This window comes from Zingiber officinale, chromosome 10A, assembly GCF_018446385.1.
Source record: "Zingiber officinale cultivar Zhangliang chromosome 10A, Zo_v1.1, whole genome shotgun sequence".
Classification (NCBI taxonomy): Eukaryota; Viridiplantae; Streptophyta; class Magnoliopsida; order Zingiberales; family Zingiberaceae; genus Zingiber; species Zingiber officinale.
In genome coordinates, this window is record NC_056004.1 from 29821248 (window position 1) to 29833573 (window position 12326).

General features: G+C 34.0%; 2 protein-coding genes across 8 annotated transcripts in view; both read right to left on the reverse strand.

Moving 5' to 3' along the window:
• Positions 1–4537: 4537 nt before the first annotated feature.
• Positions 4538–8206, reverse strand: LOC122027717 (NAC domain-containing protein 75-like). Of its 5 annotated transcripts, none has more exons than XM_042586718.1 (7): positions 8099–8206; positions 7248–7446; positions 6949–7126; positions 6044–6630; positions 5739–5948; positions 5488–5598; positions 4538–4671 (listed from the first exon to the last, which is right to left on the reverse strand). In XM_042586718.1, the coding sequence occupies exons 2-7, from the start codon at positions 7371–7373 to the stop codon at positions 4588–4590; spliced, it is 1296 nt and encodes a 431-aa protein (XP_042442652.1). In that variant the 5' UTR covers positions 7374–7446; positions 8099–8206; the 3' UTR covers positions 4538–4587. The 5 variants fall into 5 exon arrangements, with proteins under 5 accessions (XP_042442652.1, XP_042442654.1, XP_042442653.1 ...); XM_042586720.1 differs by lacking the exon at positions 8099–8206 and adding an exon at positions 7601–8092 and having other exon boundaries at positions 6062–6630; XM_042586719.1 differs by lacking the exon at positions 8099–8206 and adding an exon at positions 7601–8092 and having other exon boundaries at positions 5488–5595.
• Positions 8207–10430: 2224 nt separating this feature from the next.
• Positions 10431–12326, reverse strand: part of LOC122028153 (serine/threonine protein phosphatase 2A 55 kDa regulatory subunit B beta isoform-like) — a 32315-nt gene continuing 30419 nt past the window's right edge. For all 3 annotated transcript variants that reach the window (XM_042587176.1, XM_042587178.1, XM_042587177.1), the window contains 4 exons: positions 12143–12234; positions 11984–12061; positions 11156–11217; positions 10431–11077 (listed from right to left, as the gene is read on the reverse strand). In XM_042587176.1, the coding sequence (XP_042443110.1) occupies positions 10944–11077; positions 11156–11217; positions 11984–12061; positions 12143–12234 (366 nt within the window). In that variant the 3' untranslated portion in view covers positions 10431–10943. The remainder of the gene's footprint in view (positions 11078–11155; positions 11218–11983; positions 12062–12142; positions 12235–12326) is intronic.

A 12326-nucleotide genomic window follows, 5' to 3' on the forward strand; every position in this document is an offset into this window, starting at 1 on the left:
CGTAATTATCATGAAAATATTCCGTGGGTTTTAGGCAATGCAGTTGCTTCTGAACTCACTGTTATTTTAGTTTTTAATTTCAAAGGTGTTCAGAATCTAACTAAGTGCGTGATTGTCAGCTGATACTGCAAAATAATTGTCTCAAGCATCTTTGGACTTGAGCACTAGTATTCTATTGCAGTGACAATTTGGATGAAGCCTTGCTGTATGTTCCAAGTAATTAACCAGAGAATTGGTCTCGAGTGCTTGTCCTTTCGCTGTTTTTAAGAGCAAGCAGTTGGTGCAGACATTGGCTTAAGGTTTAAAGATTGTTCAGCAAATCACCGAACAGATGAAGTTTTGGAATATCTAAATCATATATATAAATTTTAAAATTACTGAATCACATACTCCATATCCATTTTGCTCCTTCATATTTATCTCAATCGATTACTATAATGTAGCAATCGATTCGGGATACTATTCATCAACTCAGTAAAATCCCAAATAGATTGTTATATATATATATATATATATATATATATTTTGATTTGTGTTTAAAAAATCATTAATCTTAATATATTGTGTTAAATTGATATTTAAGGGCATGTATATAATCAGGAAAACTAGACACATGTAATTCCAAACTCTCTAAGTTCATCAGCCGATTTGACAAAAATTTACTGATAGATCTAAAAAACTTCGAATGACATGGAACTAGCGTCTATATGTTTATTTAGTTTTACTTATTATATCTATGCCATTAAATATTAATTTAGCACATTATATTGAGAATAATAATTTTTTAAAATCAATCAATCATTTAATAATAATAATAATAATAGATTGCTACAATATAACAATCTATTAAAGTTACTATTCATAGTCACATAGTCATGGAACTTTACCGAATAAATTGTTAGACTGTAGCAATCGATTAAAAAATTTGATTTGTATCAAAAATTCACTACTTTCAATATAGTGGGTCAGATTAATATTCGATGGCATGGAATCAGATCCTATGTGTTCGTCTAGTTCTCCTGATTATATATATGCCCTTAAAAATTAATTTTACATACTATATTAAGAGTAGTGATTTTTTAAAATACGAATATGTCCGAAAAATCTAATTCGTGTTAAAAAAATTACTATTCTTAATATATTGGATCAAATTGATATTTGAGGGTATGGATATAATTAGGAGAACGAGATGAACACATAAAACTTAATTTCAAATCATTACAAGCTTTCCAAGTTCAACTGTCGATTTTGTCAAAAAATCGGTCAAAACTAAATGATAGATTCACATAGCTCGGAATGACATGGAATAAGGCCTAATTCTCCTAATTATACCAATGTCTGTAAACATTAATTTGATCAAATATATTGAGAACATTATTTTTTAACACGAACCAAATTTTTGGATATATTCGTATTCAAAAAATTATTGTTCTCAATATAGTGTGTTAAATTGATATTCGAGAACATGGATATAATCAGGAGAACTAGACGAACATATAGGACTTGGTTCCATATATCATTCTGAGCTCTTTAGATCCATCAACTGATTTTTGCCGAAATCAGTTGATAGACCTAAAGAGCTTGGAATGACATGGAACTAGGTTATATGTGTTCGTCTAGTTATATTCATACCATCAAATATCAATTTAACATACTATATTGAGAGAAATTAAATTTAGAGTTTATGGCCACAAAATCATTCCTAATCGTAGTAAACAATTGGTAAATCTACCAATAGATTGGGAAGAGTAAAGAGAGGTAAAATGAGTATGAGATATGAGATTTGGAAATTTTAAAATTTAGGTACATGATTTTAGTATTTAGAAACTTTAGCTATATGGTTCAGTAATTTGTCAAAGATTGTTTTAGCATTATAGAGTCCAAACCACAAAAAGTGGAATATGTTAAAAGAATAACTCGAGGTCCCTAAATTACCAACAAGAAAAAAGGATGAGAGAGTAAGGAACAAATGCTATGGAAACCAAAGGATTAGAGTGTGCGTGCTTATTCTGCCTAAACAACTCCCTGGTGTAAAAGGAGTCGCTCAACATTAGCCTTATAATGTCTTTATTCCACACATACCACAAACCCTAAAAGTATGCTTAACTAAGGGACATGGGAGAGCATTAAAGGACGAGAATCATCCTTATAATTTAAAGCATGCAGTCATTTGAAGAATCAAGAAAGGAAGTCCCCATGTTCTTTTATTCTCTCCTCCACCACCCAATTAATTCCTTCTGCAATTTCTTTATGGGACCAAATGCCCTTTGAAGGGCATCCAAGATCCTCTAAAGAGAGAGAGAGAGATAAGCATTGCCTTTATGATATGAAGAAGACAGTGGTTCTTTGCTAACTCCTGCTGAAAGGGACGCACGTATATATATATAATGCTCAACATTTCATACACAAACATAATTATTATACATAAAGAGAGGCATTCATACTAGGATTCTCAAAATGATTGTGAAAAGGAAAAAAAAATAATGTGCGAGTGATTATATATCCGTGATCAGTGCGGGATTAATGAATGTCAAAATCTTCCTAACTAATGGCAACCTTTTTCTCCAAGTATATCTGCCACATTGCACAACTTGAAGTGAGATGGTAAACTTTCCATCTTATAGTGCTAAACAGAATTGGATTCTTCTTAAAGTATGGTCACTGAAAAGTGAGTTGTGATTTGATTGAGATATCTTTATATCAAAACTAGTGTATCTAAAAAAAAAAAAATATATGGAACCGTCATATTAACCGCCCCTTACAATGGCCTCATATCATATGGAGGGAGGTTCAAGAAGCACAGGTGATAAACGCATGACAGAACTTTTGCAGGTTATGTATCCAAGATCAACTAGCACAAGGAGATTGAACTAAGAAAAATAAGATAAATCTTCTATTTATTCACTTTGATCCTCGTGTGTGTATTTAGTAATGTTACTCTAAGGATTTTCCTATAGACACCCCGTTCAAAAAAATCAGTTTGAAAATTATTTTATGATTAGTACTATAACCTAATCCCTAAATTTTAAAAATAAAATCTTATTAGCATAACCGAGATCTTAATAAAAATAAACAAAAAAAGTACTTTAGCACGGACGAAGTCCACAAGACTTCGTCCTTAGCGTAACAATTTATTATATATATATATATATATATATATATATTTTAGTTAATTACCATATATTGTAGCATGCATGAATCATGTTGAACGGGAGCCTTAGTATAACGGTAAAATTATTATCGTACGATCTTCTGGTCAAGGGTTCAAGTCATCTTTTTCAGACCCCACATTGGCAATAGATTAGTGGTACCGAACTATCTTTACCATAAATCATCATGTTATATTCTCTATATAACAGTAAAAAAACCACATCATCTATAGACCATGTGAATTATTTGGTTTGAAATTAGATAGTAATTTGAAATTCATGAACATATTATATATTGTAGGAATAATAACTAATTTATCCAACCAACAAAAAGGAAGAAAATTTTTCTAGACAAATAAAAAACCGTGAGTAGAGGAGAAGAATTTGCTTTATCAAAATTGGTATAAGAGGAGAGTTTTGACTTCATAAAACTGCAAATTGAACATAATTTCATAAATATATATATAAATATGTGTGCAACAACAACAATAATAATAAACCCTACTTGCATCATATATGTACCAGTGCAAGTTTTTAGGGTCAGACCTCAGAATTTGGATTATAAACTTTAATAAATATATTTTCGCATCAAAATTTGTGTAAACCACCTATATATTATTCAATTTGGCTTTGATGATCTAAAAAGATGTGGTGTCAAGTATTCATGTTAAGGTGCCTCTCTAATTTAGAAAAGGGTGTTAATCTTTTCTTTCCAATTCATCTATCTCATATATTTTCTATATATATATATATATATATATATATAAGAGCGTCGTTCACGGTGATTTTTTTTAAGATCCTAGTTATGCTACTAAATTTTTATCTTTAGAGTCTAGAGGATGGACTATAATATTAAGTATAAAAAAAATACTCACGGAATGTGCAAGTAAGATATGCATGATAACATTTCTTTTATATATATTCTTATCAAATTTGGCCAGCAACTTATGCTTTGGTAATTAACAACAAAAAACAAACAAGTATATCCTTTAGTAAAAAAAATTCTTGTCTAACAAACTAGGAAGCAAAATAAAGATATTAGCATGATTCTTACAATTAAAATACAGTGATCAGTTATTTATGAAGACTATACACATACACATAACCCTTGCATGCTCATGCAGTTTCTTAATCAACAGCCTTCCTAGCTTCTCTAACTATTTCTGTCAATTTTTTTTTTCATTTTTTTTTTTGGCAAAACAGTCTTTTATTAGCAAATTGCAATTGTATGTATTAAATTGTGGTTTTATGATTCCTTATCCAAACCTGATGTGTTGAATAGATCTTTTTGTTCAAATCTTTCTCTTTCTCAACTTGACAAAGCACTAAAGACAGCAGAGTGATCATGATTATACCCTTTTTCCCTTTCTTTCTTTCTTTCTTTCTTTCTTTCTTTCTTCTCATAATTCATGGTTCTTGGCTTTGTCCATTTTCCTCATTAGACATGATGATGATCTTGGTCTTGTGGCCAGCAGTATGGGTACTGCCATTCTGTCTCTTGAGCCTCTGGAATTGATGCTTCCTGCCACACAGCATGCAAATTATCAACAGCACACGAGCAACAAGAAAGTAGAGTAGCATACTCAAGTGAATAAAATATAGCACAAGAATCAACATATATTAGATTGAGTGATAATAGATAGTATTATAGCTCAGTTATATATGATCTCATTTTAGAGTACGTAGATTTAGTTATTAAGAAATAAATTCACCATTTTTCTTCAGTTTTTTTCTAACAAAAGGATAAGCAATTCAATTATTTTAGCATATATCATTTCATGCTTAGCCAATCCTTTTCTTTCAAATAAAAAGGTAAACAAAATCAAATAAACAAAAATATATAGAAGATGGGTGCAATGAGGATTATTCATTTTTGCACAGTGTTGCTACACAGTTATTGCCATAATGTTATAAAGGATATTATTTTATATTGCATAAATCAGCAGTCATGAATTAAAGAAGAAAAGAAGTCTCTCTAGTTTCTTTTCCCTTTATCTTTATTTATAATTAAATTGAAACCATGTATACTTTAAGACAGTAAGAGTCTAGCTATTGTGAAAGATCAAAAGCTTAATTACCCCTTTTCACTTTTTACAAGTTGCATATATTAAAGAAAAAGAGAGGATCCTTGCAATAACTGGTAATAATTATGTTCAAAATACACGATTAATATGTGTTCGCATAGAAATGTAATTCTTCTCTATAAATTTATGATCAGTTAATTCATCTAGGAGATCTTAATGAATCAAATGTACAATATATATTCTTAATTATTCTGTTGATCATCTATGTATACACACACAATTCTCTAAAGGAAAAAAGTGATAATGCTACTCACTGCTTTACTTCCGGCAGAGGTGCAACTCATAACAACTTCTTCCAAACAAGAAGCAGATCTACTATCCACCTTCTGTTGTCTCTGCGATAGTTGTTGTTGTTGTTGTTGCTGCTCAAAATCATATATATATATTCTAAATAACTATTAATTTTCTTTAGAAGAATTAAAAAGAATAAAATTGGCAATAATTTAATTTGTTTCTAAAATCTAATTAACTTGGGATTGAAATAATTAATAATATTACTATGCACCTGAGACTTTTGGGCATGCAAAAGCATATGGTAAGGGTCTTCTGCAATGCCTTGCAAGGAGGAAAGCTGCGCATTAATGGCGGAGATGGTATTCATAGGAGGAGGCCTTGTCATGTGGAAAGCTGCAGAGGCTTGCACCACCTGATGATCCCGTAGCTGTAGCTCTCCTCCACGCTCATGATCAGATCTCCCAATTGGAGCCTTGGCGGTCTGTTCCATTATAATTAATAATCACTTATTATTATTATTATTATTATTCCATATATATCAATCTTAAAAAAATTCTCTGAATCACTACTACGTACATCGTCATGTGTAATTACCTCAGAAAAACATTCTCTAAAAGGAGCAAAGCTAAAGGCCTCAACTGGCTTCATGTGCACCACCTCAATGCCACTACTGTATCCAGAGACAGAATGTTCGACATGGTCTCTTTTGCTCGCCACCTCCTTGGAGGATCTACTTCCACTCTCCACTACTACTTTACTACTGTTTGCATTACAACTCCTGTCTGAAATCAAGAAGTTGCACTGCCTCGGCTGGGTCTGATAAAAGATCTTGGACACCACCAGCTCGCCTTCCTTCTCCTCCTCCGCCTCCCCCAGGTGGTACTGGTGCATCACCCAGTTGGTCTTCTCGGGCTTCCGGTTCTTCCCGAAGTTGGTGTAGAGAACCAGGATCTTCTTGCACCCTCTCTGCCTGCCGCTGACCATCACGGGCCTGGTCTTGCCGGTCTTGTGCCACCTGGTCTCCCCTGACCCTCTCTGGCTTTGGAGATGCTCCTCCTGACCACTCTGCAGGTTTATTATCTTCCGCCTCTTCCGCGTGCCGGTGGTGTAGGCCTTGGAGGGCCTGTGGAAGAAGTGCTTGCTCAGGCCATCCTTTGTCACCCCTGCAGCAGTGCTGCCCTTCGAATTAGTGCATGCATGGATCAGTGAGTTAATTAATTGGCTAGCTAGGTTAATTAGGTGCGACAAGAAACTGAAATTTGGTTTCTTTTCCTTTTCCTTGTCAGATGAACCACCTACCAAACTGTGTGTGTATATATATATATAAGTTGGAAAAATTGGATTGTCTATTTAATTAACTTACTTCTTATAACTTGGACAGAGTAATTATATTAATTAGTAACAGCAACACATAAAATGTAATAATGCAAGTCGTAATTATAAACAAAGGGAAATTTATTTAATTAATTAATTAATTAAACCTGGGAGCTTCTCAGGGTGGGTGTAGCAGATGCCATCTTCGCCTTCAATTGTGGGGATGAACTCGTCTATCAGAGGGTGGGATCTTAGTTCTTCTGCTTTAACCTTCGCCTCCAGGTGCCCTATCAATTCTTGATCTGTCGGATCGAACTTTACTCCGGCAGGTAGCCCAAACCAGTCCTGTAATTATATATATATACACACACAGGAAAGATTAATCTTTGTTTTGTTTTAAAAACATATATATATTATATTTTTTGTTAATTTCAAGATTAAGAAGAACAAATTAATGAACACAGACCGGCCTTGGATCGATCTTGTGGCCGCAGCCAGGGCAGAGTTTGGATGCAGACAGTACGCGATGCTCTTCGATCTTGGCGTCGATGAGGCTGGAACTGCTCACTGAGCTTATGGGGCTTGCGTTCATGGCTTTGTTTAATTCTTGGAATTATGATCACTCATCAGCACTCGCATGCGTCGATCGATCTCTTCTTGATCGCCTGAAAAGAAAAACAAGCGTGTACAATCAACACAGTAATTCAGAAGATAACTCAGATATCTAAGACACAAAGATATGATACCAATCCAGAATAACAAGAAGAAGAAGAAGAAATAAGAGTAGGAATTGCAAAAGGAAGACATTGAACAACTTACATAAGAGAGAATGCCTTCTACTTTAACTGAAACCCAAGAGGGAAAAAAAATCAAAGGAAAAGGCTTCTCTCAACAAGCACACTGACACCAAATAGAGAGAGAGAGAGAGAAAGAGAGAGGGAGAGAGAGAGGTGTTTGGGCTTTTAGATTTGGGCAGTTCAGCTACTAAAGCTAAAGAAGAAAACGGCTGTTCACTGCTGTTACTTCACAAAACGAAGAACCAAACCCTTAATAAATATATAAAATACATAAATAAAGGGAAAAGACAATTCTGATCTGTCTCCTTAAGGAAAGACGACCACCACCGCCACCACCCCCTTGCGAGAGTTATGCATAACATAAAACTAAATATATTTTTGGCGTGATGGGTAAAGTTGGAGCTGGTTCAGTATTTTTCTTTTTTTCCTTGCATGAAATGATGGAAACAGGATATTATTTTGCTTTGGCTACGAAGGATTCCGAGAAGGGGAAAAAGAAAGAGGGTGAGGAACAAGAGACCTTGGGATGTGCTGATATGATGATCCTTTTGTGGACTGGTCTGAGAGCAGAGGCTCTCAGAGGAGAGAGAGAGAGAGAGTTGTGCAGAGAGATGAATCTATATGTTGCTTCAAAGCCACGGCAGCTAAATAGTAGATCACTTGATGGATACCAATTATAATATAATATGTTTGCATGTGTGTAAATATATTATAGGTGAAAAAATCCTAAAGCAGCCTTCAACAGTAAGCAGGACAAGGAAGGCCATGTAATATTAAGAATTTTTATTTTTTTCTCACGAAATTTATGGAATCGTCTCTCTTTGGTCTTTGGGTATTTATCTCCTCAGCCTTCTTCTCGCCTCAACGTGTGTTTCTAGAAGTGACAAACATCGACTCTTCCAAAAAATAATATTTCCATTTTGAGGCTTCTGTCATCGTTTTTAATTTATGTTGTAGCAAATAAATTATCTGGCAACAGGAAATCATCCCATAGAATTCAATGTTAAATAATTTTTTGAAATTCTCATTTAAATAGCTAGAGAAATCAATCGTGGCAAATCAGTGCGCAAACGAGTTTACAACGTGTTATCCAAACAAATAGTTTGAAACAAAAGATAAATTTAAATAGATTAAACAAATGCACGCGGTGCTACCATATCTAATTAATTAATGACATGTAAATGAAAATAAGTAATAAAAAAATGGATATGAGTGAGTAGTTGAAGGGGGCAGTGGTTGACAGGTTGAATCTGCGGTCGATGTGCAGTCAATAGCTGATGAAGGAAGTAGTGAATGTGAGGTTGAAAGAGGGATAGAGGAGATTGAGACGTTGAAGGAGAAGAATAGGTGGATCAGGGGAAGGAGGAAGAGAAATAGAAGAAGCTGTCAGTGTCAGTGATAGAATGGAAGAAAAAAATTAAAATAAGATAAAAGAGGAGTAGGAGGAGCATTGTTTTCACCGTGAGGATCCCTTGGGAGATTCACCTTGATGATACACGGTAAATGTTGAAGCCCTCCAAAATTTGATCTTGCCGTGGGAGACCAACAACTTAAAAATGAATAAATAAATAAAATAAAACATTTCGATCTTGTCGAATTCTTTCAGTTGTTACATTTTGAACTTAAAATTTTGATATATTAAATTCACTTTAATTTGTTATTTGAAGCATTTCATTTCCTTAAATCATTTCAATCCATAATTTTTTTTACAATATAACTTTCATAAGTATTTGATCTTTTTTTATTAATATATAGATAGACAAGACTACATAGAGTAGTTCCAAAGTGCTGTAAAGGCATTTTAAAAATACCAAGTGAAGTTATAAGCTGATCCGATGATTTATCTCTTTTTATATAATTTGAAGAAGTATTATGAGAAGTGTCTGGGTGAACATAATCACTTTTTACTTAGCATCTAAAGTCATTTTAAAAATATCAAAGTGAAATATATATATCATGATTTGAAACAATATTAATTGATGTCTTGAGAGTTGATTTCTTAGAAAATTGAGAAGTGATCTGACTTAATCAATCATTCCAAAGTGACCTAAATTGAATTGTGACCCTTAATCTTAAAGTCTTAACATGAAGTTTATGGTGATATGTCCTCGTTACGGTTGAAGAATAGCAAGCAATAGCAAACAAATAAAAACTTCACCAAAAGGAAAACTTGGAACTAAAGCAATTACCAGCTTGAGATGAACTTCACTTCTTTCTTTGTCAATCTAGTCAAGCTGTCACTATCTTGGAAGTCTCTTCAAGAATCAATGTTAGTAGCCTACAAGTCCCAGAAAGTTGTAAATCTCTTGTCCAATCTCACATTACCCCCACTGCACATGGCCTCTATCTTCTGCTCTTAGAACTTTAAAATCCAACACTCGGCAATCAAAAAGCACGCTGACTAAATTTGGCAAACTTTTTTTTTTTCACTGGGTCTCCAAACTATTCCTCATGAAAACTTGTAATTTAAGATTCACCAAGATATCATTGATTAAAACAATCATAAATTAATCTTATACTCTAAAAAACACAATGTTCAACAAGCCTACTATGCACTTAATGACATCATTAGGAATTATCATAATGGTCACTACGCATTTGAAAAGTATCCTTCCAAAAATCCTCACTTTTCATTGACCTGAAACCTCGAATCAAACTTAAAATTTACACTGATACCTTTAAATCATCAATCTAAGAGAAAAAAATTCGTATTTTTGATGGTTATGGCATTTTCTTCCTAATAAAAAGATGAACTAGTGTGACAAACCCCTTCATTCATGGGTTACAAACCGTGGAAATGAAATTACAGCTGAAATAAAACTCGAGAAGCAGAAGGCATCCAAGCCTACTTATTTGACAGCTTAAAAAAATTAAATATCAATGACCAACAAGATTACATTGTCTGAGCAATTTCTAAACTGAAAACATACTATATTCCAAAGATTAAAAAAAAAAAAAAGCTGAAGGATTTCCGTGTATAATATTATATGTGAACGCTTTGCAAGTGAAGAACTTCCCCAAGCTCTGGTATACATGTCCAACAAGTACAGATGCCCTGGCATCCAGATGCAGAACAGCCCGTGCTTTGAGACATGAAAACACCTGCAATAGGTGCAGCAATCTACAAGGGTGCCGTCAAACTTTAGTGAAGATCTTCAATCTCTCCCACAAAATTAATCAGAAGACGCTTCCATGGAAAGTAGAATGTCTATTGAGCCTGGGTAGCAAATTTTTTACCACACTGAGCATGCAAAAAATCACATGCTCCCACACCTAGCTCATTGAACATCGAAAGCTAAGTGCCTCGAGGAACAAATCATAACAAAAAAAAAATGCAAAAATGAAAACTTCCGTTCCTAGTATCTTCATGCATAATACATGTACAAACTGTTCATCACAGCACAAGCAATTAAATTTTCTGTTGGGTGCCAAGCTAAATGGAGTAATTTGGATGTGAAATCATATGAGTTGCCGTTAGAGTCTGAAGAACTTTCTGCTCCTGTGGCATTTAAGATTACATAAGATGGCATAGAACAATAGACTGCTGGGAAAATAATATAGTTTAGAGGTCCCAAACCTCGTCTAACAACCCGTGTTAAGCTGCTAGATCTTGCGGACTTTGAGTTCTGCACTTGCAGCCTATAGTCACATGAAAAGAAGTCAACCCGTACCTGATGCTTCAATCATAAAGCAAGACAAACTACTATAGCCCACTGCAAACTTAATTCCATTCACATATTTCTAATAAATTACAGTAGAGGCACAAAGGTCATAACGTCCATTAAATATCAATTTCTGAAGGAGAGAAGGGGAGAAATAGTCTGCTGGTTCAACTGCTGAAAATGTGCCGAAACCAAGTTCCATTAGGCAGAACTTTCTTGACTTATTTCCTTGCTTGGTAACAGACAATAAGTCAAGAAAATAGTCTGCTGGTTCACATGAAGAATAGAAACAGTTGAAGAATAAACAAAATATTACCTTGCTTGCTAACAGACAATAAGTGCCTCAAAAAATAATAGCACTCATCAAGTCTTTGCGATTGGCTATATGATGTTACCAAAATCAATAACAGAAACAAAGATCTCTAAGCTGGAAGAAAACCATAACATCCAAAGTATCTAAAAGGATTTAAAGGAGAAAAAAAAATCCCTGCAAAGTAGTAGATGGTTATAACTGGGGCACTGGTCATCAAGTCAATCGAATCCCACAAACTTACTTGCACTATGAACATATAAAAATGAATACCATCACCATGTTAGACTTATTTCTTTTATACAAGTTCAAAGAAGACAGCCTTGCATTCTGAGGTTGTTACTTTCTATGTCCATATATTGCTAAATAGACATTTTCTGGAGGACATAATGAAAGAACATAGGAATTTCTTTTAGTTTTATGGCCACTGTACCTCATTGGATTTTTACTGGCTTCCAAAGTGGTTGCTTCATTGCTGCCAGGAACACAACCAAATACACGAAAAAGATTGCTGCAGTTCACCAATGATATAAATATCAGAAATATGCCAGAAGAATGCAGTACCATCACTACGATACATGCTGGATTATACCTGTAACTTCCAGTTGTGACATGCAACCCATCACCACTAAGGCAGCAATCAAATTTGTCAAAGATTGAATCACTTTCATAAAGATCACAAAGCTGCAGAGAAGCACAAACTATAGTCACTGGAACTGTTCCATCATAGTATACAGCCAATACTATTAATTCGATCAGAGAAAATGTAGAATACT